Source organism: Furipterus horrens, unplaced genomic scaffold (genome assembly GCF_987537825.1).
Source record: "Furipterus horrens unplaced genomic scaffold, mFurHor1.1.pri manual_scaffold_17, whole genome shotgun sequence".
Lineage (NCBI taxonomy): Eukaryota > Metazoa > Chordata > Mammalia > Chiroptera > Furipteridae > Furipterus > Furipterus horrens.
Window position 1 is genome coordinate 51517917 of NW_028327187.1, and position 21616 is coordinate 51539532.

General features: G+C 36.3%; 1 protein-coding gene across 1 annotated transcript in view; it reads right to left on the bottom strand.

Moving 5' to 3' along the window:
- COL4A5 (collagen type IV alpha 5 chain) overlaps positions 1-21616 on the bottom strand; it is a 375000-nt gene that overhangs the window by 13963 nt on the left and 339421 nt on the right. The window contains exon 42 of the mRNA XM_090265360.1: positions 2041-2174. Within this exon, the coding sequence (XP_090121486.1) occupies positions 2041-2174 (134 nt within the window). The remainder of the gene's footprint in view (positions 1-2040; positions 2175-21616) is intronic.

Below are 21616 nucleotides of genomic sequence, written 5' to 3' on the forward strand. Positions count from 1 at the left end.
AAAAAGAGGCAAGCCTGGAGCATTATATTATGCTAAAATGTATGAAAATAGTAAAAAAAAGGCAGCCATGTATATCAGAAAGACATTGGATCCAGCTTGGAGGGGTTCCCAATTCTAAGACAAGTTGAACATCAAAATAAGTAACAATAGTTTAAAAATTATAAATCATAAAAATAATTTATGAGCCCATATTGATAACAAACAGACAATAAATGAAGAAATTGGAGTCTCCATTACAGTAGGGCTGACTAGCATATGTGTAGATAGTGATAAAGGGTGGAAAACCATTTGCCACAATCACACTGTTGACTGGTTGAAACAAAAATCATAAATAGATATTAAGTCTAAAGGGAGATTTTGATGAAGAGCAGTATATTTGCAAGAACCTAATGTATGCCTTCCTGTGGTTTTGCTTATTAATTACAAGGAAGAACATTCTACCCATATAGTGGAGAAATCAGATAACAACTTAATGAGGTGATCAAAATTAAGATCACCAATAAGGGTCAGATGAACATCTTGAGCCTCCATATCTGAGTAGGACACAAAATCACTCATGTAGCATTCCAACTGGGGATGCAAAACATAAAGAAACAGCAAACAAAAGAAGAAAAATTCTATTCTTAAAAAATAGGAAGGGGACACATTTCTCTAAAAATGTTGAAATCGGGAAAGAAAACAATAGCTTTAGAAACTGTTTCAGTTTCAGATTAAGGAATAATAAAGATATATGACAGTTAAATACAATGCATGATTTGATCTGGGTCCTACATTGGAGGGGAAAATGTTATAAAGGACACTACTAGGTCACTTGACACAAATGGAATACGTAATGTAGAAATAGAAGTATTATATTGATGTTTAATTTCCTGGAGTTGTTAGCTATATTGTGGTTACATTAAAAATTACTTAATCTTAGAAATTTTATGCACTAAAGTATTTAGTGGTAAAGGGCCATGATAGATACAACTTATTCTCAAATGTTTCAGAAGTATATGTATAATTATACAACACAACATACAAACAAAAAGCAAGTAGGGAAAAACGTTAGCAACAGGTTCACCTGGGTAAATGATACATGGTAGGTTTTTCAACATTTTTGCAATTTTTTTATACATTTAACATTATTTCCAAATAAAAGTTAGAAAAAGTACAAACGAAAGAACCAACTTTCATAAAAGAAAATGAACAGAACTCGACAATACTAGATTTATAAAATGGTGGTATCGAGCAGTCTTGATCAGGCATACTGAATGTGAACTAGAAGTATATGGGAAATGAATGAGTAAGGAATGGATAAAGAATGAATAAAGACAGAAATAAAACTTTAAGTCTAGGTATCCAGAAAAATAGTAATGCCACCAGAAAAACGTGTTAGTTGTTGGAAGCTCTAAGGGTTGAAGACTGAGTCCAGCCTGTGTTGGCTGCCAAATCTAATGACACTCTTCCTGAATGACTGAAAGAAACTTTGAGAATCCATAAAAAAGTAAGTGATTTTCTGGGTCACCCAAACCAAGGTGGAAAACACATGAATATAAATGTAGGAATATGCTATTACTCTTTTTACAGGTGGGGACAAAAACCCAAAGAATCTTTCTGCCTTTCCCATAGACACAAAGCAGAAATATGCAGTAAATCTAAAATTTGACCCTAATACTAATTTCAAAGTCTAAAATACACCTACTCACTATAATTACTCCCCTCTGAGTATACTCTTCTACATGCAATGTTCTGATATATATGTCTCCTTTTATAAATTTGCTGTCACTGAAATGAAGGTTTCTTAAATATAAAAACTATACATACCAAAGACTCCAGGTAAAGTATCTTTTGAAGAACACTTTATCTAGAAAGTAGCAAAGTCCCTTTAATTAGAAGAAGATAAGAAACTTGACATCTTCTTTCTTTGTTATTCCCCACTGAACTATGCACAGAGGCTTGACCAGTAAATGCTAATTAAAATAACTTAGCATGGAATTCCTATTTTGCTTGCAAACAGCCACATTCCTTTCTCATCAAATATCTACTCTCATTTCTTACCTGGAGTCCTGGTGGTCCTTGATCTCCTTTCAAACCAGGCAAACCAGGTTGCCCAGGTTGACCTGGGTTTCCTTTCTCTCCTTTAATACCTTCATTTCCAGGGAGACCCCGGGGACCTTCTGGACCTGGTAGACCTTGATAATGACAACAAATGACCACATGTCAGCAAAGCAAAAAAGTAGTATAACTATTTTGTAACTACCTGTTTGTACTTCTAAATCTCTTCATTGTTTCTACCCATCCCCCAACCCACCTCCCATCTGGCAACCATGAAAATGTTCTCTGTATCTACGAGTCTTCTTCTATTCTGCTTCTTCATTTGTTTTGATTTTTAGATGTAAAGTATAGCATAGGGAATATAGTCAATAATATTCTAATAACTATATATGTTGTCATATGGGTATGAGTTTATCAGGATGATGATTTAGTAAGTTATATAATGTCTAATCATTTGAGTATATACCTGATACTAATATAATGTAATTGAAAGTCATGACACCATAAAAGTCCTAGAGAAAAACATAGGCAGGAAAATTTCAGATTTCCCATGCAGCAATATATTCATCAATATATCTCCTAGGGCAAGGGATATAAAGGAAAGAATAAACAAATGGGACTACATCAAACTAAAAATGTTTTTGCTCATCTATAGAAAATATCAGCAAAATGAAAAGGGAACAAGTTGTATAGAAAAACATATTTGCCAATGATAACTCAGACAAGAGTTCGATCTCCAAAATATATAAAGAACTCATATGACTTAATACCAGGAAGACAATCCAATTAAAAAATGGGCAAAGGACCTGAACAGACACTTCTCCAAGGAAGACATACAGAGGGCTCATTGACATATGAAAGGATGCTCAACATCACTAGCCATCAGAAGTTGCAAATTCAAACTACAATGAGATACCACCTCATACCAGTCAGAATGGCCATCATTAACAAATCAACAAACCACAAGTGCTGGCATGCCTGTGGAGAAAAAGGAACCCAAGTGCATTGTTGGTGGGAATATGTACTGGTGCAGCCACTGTGGAAAACAGAGGGGAACTCCTACCATTTGCAACAGCAAGGATGGAACTGGGGAGTATTATGCTAAGTGAAGTAAGCCAGGAAGCGAAAGACAAATACCATATGATCTCACCTATAAGTGGAACCTAATAACAAAACAAATAAATGAGCAAAACAGAACCAGAGACATGGAAATAGGGAACAAATTGACAGCTGCCAGAAGGGAGGAGGGAGGGAGAAAATGGGGGAAAGAAGGGGAAGGGTCTAGTCAAGGAACAAGTATAAAGGACCCATGGATATGGACAACAGGATGGGGATTGACTATGGGAGCAGGGGGGCAGGCAGGACAAGGCAGAGTAACAGGGGAAAAGTTGGGACAACTGTAATTGAACAACAATAATATGTATTTTAAAAAGAAATAAAATTCTCATTAGACCCTAAGGCACCTTACCTCATCCCTAGCTCAGAATATTTTATACAGTAGTCCCTCACTATATCGCAGCTCACTTATTGTGGCCTCACTGTATTGCGGGATTTTAAATAATATTATATTTAATTATTTATCGCGGATTTTTTGCTATATTGTGGGATTTTGCGGTACTGTATACATATGTTGTTAAAGTTATGTTGGTTTAAGAGTGTAGAATAAGACTCCCCAACCCTACCCTTGGGTCGCGGGGGCACGCATAGGGAAGTGCTCTCACTCACTGGCCCAGGTGCGTGGGGCTGTGAGTACAGGCGTCCCTCTGACACTCCCCAATGGACATAAGATCAGCACAGGGAGGGCCCACTGAACATGCAGAGGACCGTGCACAGATACCCCTAGACAGCTCCCGTGGGCGCCGGGCCCCAGGCTGGAAACCAGACCACTAGCGCAGGCTCTGTTTGTGCCGGCCCAGATGGGTGAGGGATGCCGGGCGGCTGCAGCACAGGAACAGCGGGTGGCAGCGACTCACAGACACTCACTTCCACTGAGCACAAGTGTCTGCGGCCCTGCCCTAAGAGGTGAGAGACCAACTCCTGGAGCTCGGCTCAGCGGGACTACGGGCATGGGCAGCGCTCGAGCGTGAAAACACCTCAGCCCGGGGACAATAGGCGCCAATCCCGGGGCAAGCTCTAGGGCGGCCAGCGCGTGCAGGGACGCGTGCAGGGACACCTCCGCGCGAACACAGAAAAACCTCGGCCCGACAACAATAGGCTCCAACCGCAGGGCAAACTCTCGGGCCGCCCCAGCGCGCAGGGGCTCGCGCGCAAGGGCCCCTCAACTGGCTCCAGTGGGCAGCAACCGCGGGCGCGTACCATTGCGGCAACCGCGGGCGCACACCAGTGCTGCAAGAAACAAGAACCTCTGAACTGCCACACTAGACCAGCTGCGGACGCAGAAAAAGAAGGCAACACACCAAGGCTAAAACGGAGTAAAAACACCGCTTTTTTTTTTCCAATTTTTTTCTCCCTTTCCTCTTTCTTTCTTTCTTCTTCTTTCTTTCTTTATTCTTTTACTTCTTCTCTTTTCTTTGGTTTTTTTTTGGGGGGGGTGTTTGGGGTTTTTTTTTTCAATTTTTTTCTCTCTTCTTTCTTTCTTTATTCTTTCCTTTCTATCTTTCTTTGTTCTTTTCTTTCTTCTCTTTTCTTGGGGTTTTTTTGGGGGGTTTTGTGGTTTTCTTTTTCTTTCTCTTTTTTCTCTCTTCTTTCTTTCTTCTATATTCTTTCTTTCTTCTATTTTCTTGGGTTTTTTGGGGGGGGGCTGTTTTTTTTCTCCCCTTCCAAAAAGAATAACAAACTTTATCTCTAACGTGTTGCATATAACCTCTCCTCATCCTTTCTGTTTAATCATTGTTTATTCGTTTGTGTGTCTAGTTTAGCCCCCCTATCACTCTAAATAATAGAATATAATTACTATATAAACCCAATACAATACAATCCCACTTTCTTACTATATTATGCATTTTTCTATCCTTTTCTTCTATTTTTATTAACATACAATGTAAATATTACCTACTGGCTTGCACAGTCTCAACTATTATTAATCTATCCAACCCTCTATCAAAAATTATATTTTTCCTCCCCCAAAACAACTCTTATCTATTCTTCTTTTGGTATAAAAGCTCTAATCTCTTTACATTTATATTAATATGGGCTTGTTGGCTGACGATAGCAGGATAGAGTGGGGGATAATTTTTGAGGGTGTGGGTCTCCTGCCTGGGCTGTGTGTTTATGTTTTTAACAGCATATCCACAAAAGAACTCAAGACAAAGCAGATAGAGTGACTCTCAACCAACTAGCCAGAAGGAAGATCCTATCAAAGAACATCTGAAATATAACCAAACAGCATAAACAAACGACATAAAGGGTAACTCAAGAACATCAGACTCAGGATATCAAAGAGACTGCACCACTGAAACCCCCAGATCTCCGATAAAGAATCTCACACCACAGAGGAGGGAAGTCAAAGCAGACTACCCCCCCCCAAAAAAACAAATAAATAAATAAATAAAAACAAACAAAAAAGAATCCAACATGGTAAGACGCAAAAATAACCCCTCAATGAAGAGAAAAGAGGAATCCTCAGAAAGAGAGATAGAGGAAACAGACATAGCCCAAATGTCAGACATGGAATTCAGAACAATGGTGGTAAAGAAGCTCAATATACTCGACATCCTTAAAATCAACTATGACAACCTTCAAGGAAGTTACCAGCAGCTCCAAGAAAATTACAGGGAACTTGCAGAGAACTACACCAGCATAAAAAAACACATAGAAACTGTTAACAAGAACCAGGAAGAACTTAAGAATGCAATCTCTGAACTTAAAAACACAGTAGAATCAGTCAAAAGCAGACTAATTGAAGCAGAGGATCGGATTAGTGAGTTAGAAGATAATGTAGAAAAAAACTCCCAGACAATACAGCAAAATGAAAAAAGATTGAAAAAAATATGAACAAGATATAAGGGAATTACAGGATAGCATGATAAGAAATAATATCAGGATCATAGGAATTAGAGAGGGAGAAGAAAAGGAGCATGGAATTGACAAACTGATAGGAGAAATAGTGACAGAAAATATTCCGAACCTGATGAGAGAAAAGTTATACAAGTTCAGGAAGCACAGAGAGTTCCAATGAAGAGGAACTCCCAAAAACCCACTCCAAGGCACATCATAGTTAAAATGGCAACATTCCAAGACAAAGAGAGAATCCTAAAAGCAGCAAGAGAAAAACAGCAAATAACGTACAAGAGAGCTCCGATAAGGCTATCAACTGATTTCTCAACAGAAACATTACAAGCCAGAAGGGAATGGTCAAAAATATTTCAAGCAATGAAAAACAAAGGCCTACAACCAAGAACACTCTACCCAGCAAGGGTCTCATTCAAAATTGAAGGAGAAATAAGGAGTTTCTCAGACAAAGGAAGACTGAAAGAATACATCTCCACAAAACCAGCATTGCAAGAGATGCTAAAGGGAGTGTTCTAAGAAAAAAGAAGAAAAGAACAAGAGAGGAGAGAAACAGAGGTACAAAGGGAAACAAATGAATACACGTCAATAATAACATTAAATGTAAATGGATTAAATGCTCCAATTAAAAGACATAGGATAATGGAATGGATAAGAAAACAGGACCCACATATTTGCTGTCTACAAGAAACACACCTCAAAACAAAAGATTTACATAGACCGAAAATAAAGGGACATAAAAAAATATTCCAAGGAAATGGACCTGAAAAAAAAAGCAGGGGTAGCAGTCCTCATATCAGACAAAACGGATTTAAAAGGAAGGCAATAAAAAGAGACAAAGAAGGACATTTCATAATACTTAAAGGAACAATCCATCAAGAAGATATGAAATTGATAAACATATATGCACAGAACATAGGAGCACCCAAATACATAAAGCAAATACTAGAAGACCACCAGAAGGATATCAACAACAACACACTCACAGTAGGGGACTTCAACACTCCATTATCAACAATAGACAGATCACCAAAGCAAAGAAACACCAAGGATATACAGGCATTGAACAACAAACTAAACCACATGGATCTAACTGATATATATAGAACTTTTACCCCAAAGAAGAAAAATATACATTCTTTTCAAGTGCACATGGGACATTTTCAAAGATAGACCACATGATAGGTCACAAAACAAGCCTCAACAAATTCAAGAAAATTGAAATTATATCAAGCATCTTCTCAGATCACAATGCCTTGAAACTAGAAATCAACCTCAGAGAAAAAAATCAAAGACACCCAAACTCATGGAGATTGAATAACATGCTATTAAATAATGAATGGGTTAACAATGACATCAAAGAAGAAATCAAGAAATTTCTACAAATGAATGATAATGAGCACACAACAGCCCAAAACCTGTGGGACACAGCAAAAGCAGTACTGAGAGGGAAGTTCATAGCAATACAGGCATATCTGAAAAGGACGGAAGAATCCCAAATAAAAAACCTAACCATAATGCTACAAGAACTAGAACAACAACAACAAACAAAGCCTATGGCAAGAAGAAGGAACGAAATCATCAAGATCAGAGCAGAACTAAATGACATAGAGACTAAACGAACAATCCAAAAGATCAACAAAACTAGGAGCTGGTTCTTTGAAAAAATAAACAAAATCGACAAGCCTCTAGCCAGTCTAATCAAGAAAAAAAGAGAGAAGACACAAATAAACAAAATCAGAAATGAAAGAGGAGAAATTATGACTGATACCTCAGAAATACAAATGATAGTTAGAAATTACTTCATATAAGTGTATGACAAGAAATTTGACAATCTAGAAGAAATGGACAAATTTCTAGAAACATACAACCTTCCAAAACTGAATCAAGAAGAAGTGGAAAGTCTCAACAGACCAATAACAAAAATGGAAATTGAAACAGTAATCCAAAATCTCCCTGCACACAAAAGCCCTGGACCGGATGGCTCCACAGGCGAATTCTACAAAACATTTAGGGAAGAACTAACTCCTATCCTCCTCAAACTGTTCCAAAAAATCCAAGAAGAGGGAAAAATCCCAAACTCTTTCTATGAAGCCAGTATTATCCTAATCCCCAAACCAGGTCAAGACACAACAAAGAAAGAAAACTACAGGCCAATATCACTGATGAACATCGATGTTAAAATCCTCAATAAAATATTGGCAAACAGGGTCCAGCAATACATCAAAAAGATCATACATCATGATCAAGTGGGCTTCATTCCAGGGATGCAAGGATGGTTTAATATTCGCAAATCAATAAATATAATACATCACCTAAACAGAATGAAAGACAAAAATCACATGATCATATCAATAGATGCAGAAAAAGCATTTGATAAAGTACAACACCCATTTATGATGAAAACACTCAGCAAAATGGGAATAGAGGGAGCATACCTTAACATAATCAAGGCTATATATGAGAAGGCTGAGGCCAACATCATACTCAATGGACAAAAACTGAAAGCATTCCCCCTGAACTCAGGAACTAGACAAGGTTGTCCACTCTCTCCACTCCTTTTCAACATAGTGTTGGAAGTCCTAGCCACAGCAATCAGGCAAGAAAAAGAAATAAAAGGCATCCAAATTGGGAAAGAGGAAGTAAAACTTTCATTATATGCAGATGACATAATAGTATACCTAGAAAACCCTATAAACTACAGTAAAAGACTACTCGATATAATAAGTGAATTTGGCAAAATCGCAGGGTACAAAATAAATATACAGAAATCTAAGGCATTTCTGTACACCAACAATAAAATAGCAGAGACAGAGACAAAAAAGAAAATACCATTTACCATTTACTATAGCAACAAGAAAAATAAAGTACCTAGGAGTAAACTTAACCAAAGAGATAAAAGACCTGTACTCTGAAAATTACATAACATTGAAGAAAGAAATTAAGGAAGAAACAAATAAATGGAAGCAAATACCATGTTCTTGGATGGGAAGAATCAACATCATCAAAATGGCCATACTACCCAAAGCAAATTACAGATTCAATGCAATCCCTATTAAAATACCAATGACATATTTCACAGACCTAGAAAAAATACTCCATAAATTCATATGGAACCAAAAAAGACCCCGAATAGCAAAAGCAATCTTGAGACAGAAGAACACAGCAGCGGGAATCACAACACCAGATATCAAACAATACTACAAAGCCACTGTAATCAAAACAGTCTGGTACTGGCATAAGAACAGACATATAGATCAGTGGGACAGAATAGAGAGTCCAGAAATAAACCCAGGCCTTTATGGTCAACTAATATTTGATAAAGGAGGAAGGAACATAAAATGGAGTGAGAAGAGCCTCTTTAACAAATGGTGCTGGGAGAACTGGATAGGGACCTGCAAAAAAATGAAACTAGACCACCAATTTACACCACACATGAGAATAAACTCAAGATGGATCAAAGACTTAAATGTAAGCCGTGACAGCATAAAACTCCTAGAGGAAAACATAGGCAAGAAAATATCAGATATCTCATGTAACAATCTCTTCATGCATACATGTCCTAAAACAAGAGAAATAAAGGAAAAAATAAATAAATGAGATTACATCAAACTAAAGAGTTTCTGCTCAGCAAAAGAAAACATCAGCAAGATGAAAAGGAAACCAACCATATGGGAAAATATATTCGCCAATGACATCTCAGACAAGGTATTGATCTCCAAAATATATAAAGAAGTCATATGACTCAACACCAAGAAGACAGACAACCCAATTAAAAAATGGGCAAAAGACCTGAACAAACACTTCTCTGAAGAGGACATACAGAAGGTCCATAGACACATGAAAAAATGCTCAACATCATTAGCCATCAGGGAGATGCAAATAAAAACCACAATGAGATACCATTTTACACCAGTCAGAATGGCCATCATCAACAAATCAACAAACAACAAGTGCTGGCGAGGATGTGGAGAAATGGGAATCCTACTGCACTGTTGGTGGGAATGCAGACTGATGCAGCCACTATGGAGAACAGTATGGAATTACCTCAAAAGATTAAAAATCGAACTGCCTTTTGAACCAGCGACTCCACTACTAGGATTATACCCGAAGAATCTTGAAACACCAAGTCAAAAGAACTTATGCACCCCTATGTTCATTGCAGCACTGTTTACAATAGCTAAGTGCTGGAAACAACCTAAGTGCCCATCTGTAGATGAGTGGATCAAAAAACTGTGGTACATTTACACAATGGAATACTATGTAGCAGAAAGAAAGAAGGAACTCCTGCCATTTGCAACAACATGGATGGAACTAGAGAGAATTATGCTTAGTGAAATAAGCCAGGCAAAGAAAGAAAAATACCATATGATATCACCTAATACAGGAAACTAAAGAACAACACAAAGGAACTAAATAGAACAAGGAGCAGAATAGCAGTCAATAGGGGGGAGGGGACAGGGAGAGAAGGGGGAGAAGTAAGGGAAGGGTTTAGTCAAAGAACCCGTATAAAAGACTCATGGACATGGACAATGGGGAGGGATATGATTGCGGGAGAGTGGGTGGGTTGGGTGGGGGAGTGAAATTAGGGGAAAAGGGGACAACTGTAATTGAAAAACCAAAATAAAATAAAATAAAATAGAAATAAATTAATCAATAAGTTAAAAAAAAAAGAAAAAGAGTGTAGAATAAATGTAAGGTTCCTACTTCCTGGGGGGTCCGGAACGTAATACCTGTGATAAGCGAGGGAATACTGTATAACTATTTTTCCTTCTATCTCTGAATCTCTTATGCATGTGGGGTCTCTCAGGTATGTAGGGTTCCTATACATATGTATGTATTAAATTTGGTTACTTTCTCTTGTTAAAAAATGTAGCATAAAAGTTAGGCTTTTAAAATATCAGTCATCTAAATATTATTCGTTGGCAGAATAAACTTCAGATTATATTAAAATATACAGGGCTATGACTTCAGGCCAAGATGAAGACATAGATAGACATGTTTTGCCTCCTCACACAAGTATAAGAAGGATTACAATTACCTCAAAACAGAAAACAAGCAGAACTGCCAGAAAACTGAACTGTACGGAAGTCTGATAACCAAAGATTTAAAGAAATATTCATCCAGACATGTAGAAGGGGTAGAACCAAGGAACGGTGCAGAGAGGATGCATTGTGGTGGAGGCAAGGCATTGGGGGAAAGGCAGTGGCTTCAGTCATCGGAATGAGAGGTCCCCCATTCATGTGTGGTGGATAAAAGTCAGGAGAGACACCTGGGAAGCAATCCCAGCCCCAAGCCAGACCACAGCCCAGGGTTCCAGCACCAGGAAAATAAAGCCTCATAGCTTCTGGCTGCAAAAACCTGTGGGGGTTGAGGCAGCAGAAGAAACTGTTCATCTTTAAGTACAGTCCATTTAGAGAGTTCTTATGGTTCTAGAACTTATGCAAACCCACTCACTATGGGAACCATCACCAGTGCAACAGCTAGAGGGATGCCAGTTGCATACAGGAAGTGTATGAAGTGACTGGAAAAGGGGTGAATGTCAAGCAAGTGGAATTGTTTCCCCCTCTGACCCCTCCCCACATACAGCACCACAAAGTGGTCAAACAGGTTGCCCAGCACTGATGAATACCTAAGGCTCTGCCCCTTACAACATAACAGGTGCAGCAGCTCTGTCTGATAACACAAAAACAAACACAGGGAGGCTGTCAAATTGAGGAGACAAAGAAGTATGTCATAAATGAAAGAACAGATCAAAACTCCAGAAAAAGAACTAAGCAGAAAGGAGATAGGCAACCTATGAGATGCGGAGTTCAAAACACTGGTAATTAGGATGCTGAGAGAAATTATTGAGTATAGGAAATGCATAAGGGAAGAATGAATGTTATACTAAGTGAAATAAAGAAAACTCCACAGGGAACCAATAGTGAAGGGAAGGAGCCAGGGTTCAAATCAATGAATTGGAACAGAAGGAAGAAATAAATAGTCAACCAGTATAGAATGAAGAAACAAGAATTCAAAAAAAAGAAAAATGAGGAGAATAAGAAGACTCTGGGACATCTCCAAAAGTGTCAACATCTGAATTATAGGGATGCCAGAAGGAGAAGAGGAAGAGCAAGAATTAAAAATTTATTTGAAAAAATAATGAAAGAAAACTTCCCTAATTTGGTGAAGAAAATAGACATACAAGTCTAGGCAGCACAGAGTCCCAAACAACTTGGACCCAAAGAGGACCACACCAAGACACATAATAAATAAAATGCCAAAGGCTAAATACAAAGAAAGAATCTTAAAAGGAGCAAGAGAAAAGAAGAGAATTACCTACAAAGAAATTCCCATAAGGCTGTCAGTTGATTTCTTAAAAGAAACTGCAGGCAAGAAGGGACTGGCAATAAGTACTCAAAGTGGTGAAAAACAAGGACCTACAACCAAGATTACCCTATCCAGCAAACCTATCATTTAGAATGGAAGGGTGGATAAAGTGTTTCTCTGACAAGGTAAAGGTAAAGGAGTTCATCATCACCAAGCCATTATCACATGAAATGTTAAAAGGACTTATTTGAGAAAAAGAGGATCAAAACTAGGAACAGTACAATGACAACAAACTCACAACTATCAATAACCGAATCTAAAAAACAAAAACAAACTATGCAAATGACTAGAACAGGAACAGAGCCATAGATATGGAGATCATATGGAGGGTTATCAGCTGGGAGAGGAAAGGAGGAGAAAGGGGGGAAAGGTGCAGGGATCAAGAAGCATAATTGGTAGGAACAAAAAGATAGGGGGATGTTAAGAATAGTATAGGAAAGGGTACATGGACATGAACTAAGTGGGGAGGGATTGCTGGAAGTAAGGGTGTACTGAGTAGAGGAGGGCAAAGGGAAAAAATTGGGACAACTGCAACAGCATAATCAATAAAATATACTTAAAAAATAAACACAAAAGAGCCATATAAAAAATATCAAATTGGTTTATTGTAAGTAGTTACTTTTATTTAGATTTTATTACTATGTAATTAAGATAGTAATTTAAGCAAACTGTTCAATTTCATTTTAGTGACATATTAAATATGTAGGAATATTTTAAAACGTCAGAAATTAATCAATTTAATGTAGTACTTTATAATTTGTTTTAAAAATATTTTCATATTCTCTACATATTAAATATTTCTGAAGAAAAATTAAGAATTCTGCATATATCTTGTGAGTAAACAGAATAATTTAAAGTGGAATTTTGCTAAGCTTTTTTCTTTGTTTTACCTTTCTTTCTAAATTAAAGATATGTCCATTAAGCAACAAAGGAGATTTATCGATAGCCACATCTTTTCAGTAGGTGGACAATAGCTGTTGCTTGCTTGCACAGTGCTAAGCAGTGGCTGAGGCTGAGACTAAGCAATCCTGCCTTAAGAAAATAATTATAAAATCCTAAATAACAAACAGCCAATGGTCAGCACTTACAGCCTCTCTCTCCTCTAGTAATCTTAGTTTTTTATTAGTTTCAACAAAAAAGGAAGATACATAGGACATAACATAGGCATGTGAATTAAGAATACTTAGTTCATGCTTATATATGGACAAAGAATTATCTTTTTATAGAAGTAAAATTGGTATATAATATTATATAAGTTTCAGGTGTTCCACATTGTAATATGACATCTGTATACACTACTAAGTGTTTAACAACAGCTCTAGTTGCCATCTTTCACAAAGGGTCGTTTTTTGATCAGAAATAAAATTCAAACTTATAGTTTCCTTTCCAACACTCTTAAGACCTAGAACCAATGGCGACATGCTAATAAGGCAGCATGGTATCCAGATTAAGAATGCTGGACTTTGGAGCTAGAGAGCTGGGTTGGAATTCCAGCTCCATGAATCATTAGCTGTTTGACCTTAGTAAGCTTATTAATCTCCTTGGCCTCAATTTTCTCTTCTTTAAAATGAAAATTATTTTGTATATATGTACCATATCCTCTTTATGGATAGATCTTGAGAATATTATGCTAAGCGAAATAAGTCAGTCAGAAAAAGCTAGAACCATATGATTTCACTTATATGTGGGATAAAAAAACTGAAGCTCATAAACACAGACAATAGTATGGTAGTTACTGGAGGGAAGGGGGAGGAGGGTAGTAAAAGGTAAAGGGGGTCAGATATGTTTATGGAAGATGACTTGGCTTTGGCGATGAGGACACAAAGCAATATACAGATCATGGATAATAAAAATGTACACTTGAAACCTATGTAATCTTATTACCCTAGGTCACCCCAATAAATTTAAATTTTTTTAAATGTAATTTTTACTTTACAGTAAGAACAAGTTACTTTGTCAGGTTTTTTCAATGATTAAATAAGGTAATATGTATAAATTACCTGACACAGTTCCTGGCACAGTGTAAGAACTTATGTTAATGGTTTTTAAAATTATTATTATTATTACTATAATTATATCTTTAAAAGGGGGAAAGAAGCGGAAGAGTCTTGTCAAGGAACTAGTATAAATGACCCATGAACATGGACAACGTGGTGGGGATTGACTGTGGGAGTGGGACAGTGGAGAGCAATGGGGGAAAAATTGGGACAACTGTAACAGAACAACAATAGAAAAAGAAATAAGAAAAGAATTCTACAAATTCATAGCTTACCAGCAACATATAAAAGTGCTATTTTTATGCAGCCTTACCAACATAGTTTAATATCAAACTTTTGGAATTTTTGCCAGTCTATTAGGTGGAAGAAAATATCTCAACTTTACCTAGTTTTAATTTGCAGTTTTATTAGCATGAGTGAAGTTGGACATCTATTTTTTCCCTTATTTAAAAACCATATCCGTTTCTCTTCTGAAAATGCTCTGTTCCTATCTTTGTGAACTTTTTGATTGAATAAATTATTTTTTTACTCTTAAAAAATATGAGCCCATTTTTAATCTTTCAGTTATTTCTGTATGATTAGAAATAGAGAAAGGAAAAAGGTCCACAACAATACAATTGTTTTATCTTTAAACAATTTAAATCATATAGTCACCTTAGCCTGGCATCCAGACAGACACAGTCAGAAATTACCTTCAAATCATAAAGAATGGGTTAGAGTATTTTACACTTAAACAAATAAAAACAATACTGGGTCCAAACTCTCTAGACAGGCTAAAACAAAATTGTTATTTTCATTTATAATGTATAATTTGGACTAGAAATCAGGTAGCAAATAATCTGTGAATAAGCCCAACAATGGCAAGGTAAGATTAAGATAAGAAAAAAATAAACCTTTTATGATTCTCTTTCCCAGTTTGAAAAGTACTTAGAACATTGTTATTATGGGCTACACATTATGGGCATTGCTTTTTTTTTGCAATTAAAACTAAGTATTGGGAAGTTTATGTGCTATTAATTTTGACATGACATTCTAGAGTCTCTCAAACTTAATTTAATGATTTTCTAATGACACAAGGGACATATAAGTTGTATTTTTAACAGTAATCAATAATAACCTTCTATTATTGTAAATAGTCATGGATACACAGATCAGAATAATCTCAGGAAACAAAAATTTAATAACATCAATATACAGAATTACAAATGGGCCAGATGCCTCTTAAATATCACAATGTAGTCTTAATGATAAAAATAAGTATCATCCTTTAAATTCAACATGTTTTTATGTATGAATTACATATTATATATAAATAATTGAAACCATAAAGACCGAATGTCATTTCAAACTTGATTATAAACAAGTCACATTACCTTTACCAAAAGTTAAATACCAGAGCAGGTAGTATTTGAAGATAACAACACTTTTCAATGACTTCTGAATTATAGCAAAAAAGTGAATTTTTCTTATCATACATACAAAGCATTAAAAAAAAAAAAAAAAAAAAAAAGAATTGACCAGTGAAGAATCAAGTCTAACCTTGAAAACCTGGGAAGATCAGAGTTCACCAAAAGCCAAAGATCAATGTTAGCAGTATCAGACATCACATAGTACAAAATAAGATTGAGTTAGAAGTGGTTCACATTATAGCACAAGTTAAACAATATCCTCTTTGTCAGCATTTCTTATTCTTACAGCATATTCAGTATGCAAGCAAAACCATACTGGAGTATAGAGAGCCAAATATTTTCAAATAGTTAGTACTTATTCAAGAAAATAAGCTGCTGGCTTTTATTAATCCTCAAAATGAAAAATTCTATTGAAGACATAATGTTAACACTGCTACTGTGGCTTTCCAAAGTTACCAACTCAAAACATTGAAGTTGGCAAAATAGTAACATTTCACTGATAGCTTTTCATTCCTTTCACAGAGGGATACTTTTGAATAAATGTTTATCTTGGCCTCTGCTATACTTTAGTAAAAACACAAGGTGCCAATTTCTTGTTATGTTCAGTCTGCCCCGAGGAGACAGAATTAATTTAAAGACCTAATTAGACAGAAATACAAAAATCACAGGTGACTACATAGAGAGATTAAAACACTAGCATACAATGGCCATAACAAGCTATTCTTCTGTTTGTCTTTTTTGAAAACCATTCTTAGCTTTTTAAATAATTAACCAAGAGGCTTTCTTCTGTGCATTGTTACCCGTAATAAGTTACTCAAAGAGAAAAAGCCAAAATACATTTGTTCACCACTGAACTTGAGAATAAAAGAGTTGAATTTCCCAAAGATGTAAAGCTTATCAGTGAAGGGGTACTTTTATATATTTTGGCATGCACTAGTCCACCCCAAACCACAGAACATACCACTTTTACTTTATCATTATTATTCAAGGCACACTATTGAAAGAAGAATCATTAAATATAAAGATAAGAAGCCTACAAATTGGATAGTTTTTGATTAATTTTAATTGGCTATAAACAATTTTTTTCTTACAAGTCTTGCTATGATTTATAAACATTGAGGTTAGCAGAGAGAATAAATTGTGCTAGGGCACTGAATTTTAGGATTGAGAAGCCCTGGGATTTATTCTTGGCTCTACTACTTAAATCTATGGGATTTTAGGCAATTCAGTCTCTCTGAGTTTGTTTTCTCACCCACATAATGGGAATAGTGATAGCTGCCCTAACTTCCTTTGCAGAGTTGTTTTAAAGAGAAAATTCAATATTTAAAATATCAGCCTGATATCTGCCATATTCAAGGGATTAATTACAAGGAACACAAAGTTAGCCAGACCCAAACTTTGCCCTCTAGGAGCTTACAATAAAAGTACATTATATGAACAGTACAGCAAAATGAAAAACGATTGAAAAAATATGAATAAGATGTAAGGGAATTACAGGATAGCATTAGGAAAAATAATTTAAGGATCATCGGAATACGAGAGGGAGAAGAAAAGGAACATGGAATTGAAAATCTGATAGGAGAAATAGTGACAGAAAATTTTCCGAACCTGATGAGAGGAAAAGCTATGCAAGTCCAAGAAGCACTGAGAGTTCCAATCAAGAGGAACCCGCAAAAACCCACTCCAAGGCACATCATAGTTAAAATGGCAACATTCCAAGACAAAGAGAGAATCCTAAAAGCAGCAAGAGAAAAGCAGCAAATAACATACAAGGGAGCTCCGATAAGGCTATCAACTGATTTCTCAACAGAAACATTACAAGCCAGAAGGGAATGGTCAAAAATATTTCAAGCAATGAAAAACAAAGGCCTACAACCAAGAATACTCTACCCAGCAAGGCTCTCATTCAAAATAGAAGGTGAAATAAGGAGTTTCTCAGACAAAGGAAGACTGAAAGAATACATCTCCACCAAACCAGCATTGCAAGAGATGCTAAAGGGACTGTTCTAAGAAAAAAAGAAGAAAAAAACAAGAGAGGAGAGGAACAGAGGTACAAAGGGAAATTAATAAATACACGTCAATAATAACCTTAAATGTAAATGGATTAAATGCTCCAATTAAAAGACATAGGGTAACGGAATGGATAAGAAAACAGGACCCACATATTTGCTGTCTACAAGAAACACACCTCAAAACAAAAGATTTACATAGACTGAAAGTAAAGGGATATAAAAAAATATTCCAAGCAAACGGACCGGAAAAAAAAGCCGGGGTAGCAGTTCTCATATCAGACAAAATGGATTTCAAAGCAAGGACAATAAAAAGAGACAAAGAAGGACACTTCATAATACTTAAAGGAACAATCCATCAAGAAGATATGACTTTGATAAACATATATGCACCCAACATAGGAGCACCCAAATACATAAAGCAAATACTAGAAGACCACAAAAAGGATATCAACAACAACACACTCATAGTAGGGGACTTCAACACTCCATTATCAACAATAGACAGATCATCAAAGCAAAGAAACACCAAGGATATACAGGCATTGAACAACACACTAAACCACATGGACCTATCTGATATATATAGAACTTTCCACCCCAAAGAAGCAAAATATACATTCTTTTCAAGTGCACATGGGACATTTTCAAAGATAGACCACATGATAGGTCAAAAAACAAGCCTCAACAAATTCAAGAAAATTGAAATCATATCAAGCATCTTTTCAGATCACAATGCCCTGAAACTAGAAATCAACCTCAGAGAAAAAAATCAAAGACACCCAAACTCATGGAGATTGAATAACATGCTATTAAATAATGAATGGGTTAACAATGACATCAAAGAAGAAATCAAGAAATTTCTAGAAACTAATGATAATGAGCACACAACAACCCAAAACCTGTGGGACACAGCAAAAGCAGTCCTGAGAGGGAAGTTTATAGCAATACAGGCATATCTGAAAAGGCTAGAAGAATCTCAAATAAAAAACCTAACCACAATGCTACAAGAACTAGAACAACAACAACAAACAAATCCTAGGGCAAGAAGAAGGAATGAAATCATCAAGATCAGAGTAGAACTAAATGACATAGAGACTAAACAAACAATCCAAAAGATCAACAAAACTAGGAGCTGGTTCTTCGAAAAAATCAACAAAATCGACAAGCCTCTAGCCAGTCTAATCAAGAAAAAAAGAGAGAAGACACAAATAAACAAAATCAGAAATGAAAGAGGAGAAATCACGACTTGATACCTCAGAAATACAAATGATAGTTAGAAATTACTTCAGACAACTGTATGACAAGAAATTTGACAATCTAGAAGAAATGGAAAAATTTCTAGAAACATACAACCTTCCAAAACTAAATCAAGAAGAAGTGGAAAGTCTCAACAAACCAATAACAAAAAAGGAAATTGAAACAGTAATCCAAAATCTCCCTGCACACAAAAGCCCTGGACTGGATGGCTTCACAGGCGAATTCTACAAAACATTCAGGGAAGAACTAACTCCTATCCTCCTCAAACTGTTCCAAAAAATCCAAGAAGAGGGGAAAATCCCAAACTCTTTCTATGAAGCCAGTATTATCCTAATCCGCAAACCAGGTCAAGACACAACAAAGAAAGAAAACTACAGGCCAATATCACTGATGAACATCGATGCTAAAATCCTCAATAAAATATTGGCAAACAGGATCCAGCAATACATCAAAAAGATCATACATCATGATCAAGTGGGCTTCATTCCAGGGATGCAAGGATGGTTTAATATTCGCAAATCAATAAATATAATACATCACCTAAACAGAATGAAAGACAAAAATCACATGATCATATCAATAGATGCAGAAAAAGCATTTGATAAAGTACAACACCCATTTATGATGAAAACACTCAGCAAAATGGGAATAGAGGGAGCATACCTTAACATAATCAAGGCTATATATGAGAAGCCTGAGGCCAACATCATACTCAATGGACAAAAACTGAAAGCATTCCCCCTGAACTCAGGAACCAGACAAGGTTGTCCACTCTCTCCACTCCTTTTCAACATAGTGTTGGAAGTCCTAGCCACAGCAATCAGACAAGAAAAAGAAATAAAAGGCATCCAAATTGGGAAAGAGGAAGTGAAACTTTCATTATATGCAGATGACATGATAGTATACCTAGAAAATCCTATAAACTCCACTAAAAGACTACTCAATATAATAAGTGAATTTGGCAAAATCGCAGGGTACAAAATAAATATACAGAAATCTAAGGCATTTCTGTACACCAACAATAAAATAGCAGAGACAGAGACAAAAAAGAAAATACCATTTACTATAGCAACAAGAAAAATAAAGTACCTAGGAGTAAACTTAACCAAAGAGATAAAAGACCTGTACTCTGAAAATTACATAACATTGAAGAAAGAAATTAAGGAAGAAACAAATAAATGGAAGCAAATACCATGTTCTTGGATGGGAAGAATCAACATCATCAAAATGGCCATACTACCCAAAGCAATTTACAAATTCAATGCAATCCCTATTAAAATACCAATGACATATTTCACAGACCTAGAAAAAATACTCCATAAATTCATATGGAACCAAAAAAGACCCCGAATAGCAAAAGCAATCTTGAGACAGAAGAACACAGCAGGAGGAATCACAACACCAGATATCAAACAATACTACAAAGCCACTGTAATCAAAACAGTCTGGTACTGGCATAAGAACAGACATATAGATCAGTGGAACAGAATAGAGAGTCCAGAAATAAACCCAGGCCTCTATGGTCAACTAATCTTTGATAAAGGAGGAAGGAACATAAAATGGAGTGAGAAGAGCCTCTTTAACAAATGGTGCTGGGAGAACTGGATAGGGACCTGCAAAAAAATGAAACTAGACCACCAACTTACACCACACACGAGAATAAACTCAAGATGGATCAAAGACTTAAATGTAAGCCGTGACACCATAAAAGTCCTAGAGGAAAACATAGGCAAGAAAATATCAGATATCTCACGTAACAATCTCTTCACGGATACATCTCCTAAAGCAAGAGAAATAAAGGAAAAAATAAATAAATGGGATTACATCAAACTGAAGAGTTTCTGCTCAGCAAAAGAAAACATCAGCAAGATGAAAAGGAAACCAACCATATGGGAAAACATATTTGCCAATGACATCACAGACAGGGGACTGATTTCCAAAATATATAAAGAGCTGATACGACTCAACACCAAGAAAACAAACAACCCAATTAAAAAATGGGCAAGGGACCTGAACAAACACTTCTCTGAAGAGGACATACAGAAGGTCCATAGACACATGAAAAAATGCTCAACATCATTAGCCATCAGGGAGATGCAAATAAAAACCACAATGAGATACCATTTTACACCAGTCAGAATGGCCATCATCAACAAATCAACAAGCAACAAGTGCTGGCGAGGATGTGGAGAAACGGGAACCCTACTGCACTGTTGGTGGGAATGCAGACTGGTGCAGCCACTATGGAGAACAGTATGGAATTACCTCAAAAGATTAAAAATGGAACTGCCTTTTGAACCAATGACTCCACTACTTGGATTATACCCGAAGAATCTTGAAACCCCAATTCAAAAGAACTTATGCACCCCTATGTTCATTGCAGCACTGTTTACAATAGCTAAGTGCTGGAAACAACCTAAGTGCCCATCTGTAGATGAGTGGATCAAAAAACTGTGGTACATTTACACAATGGAATACTATGTAGCAGAAAGAAAGAAGGAACTCCTGCCATTTGCAACAACATGGATGGAACTAGAGAGAATTATGCTTAGTGAAATAAGCC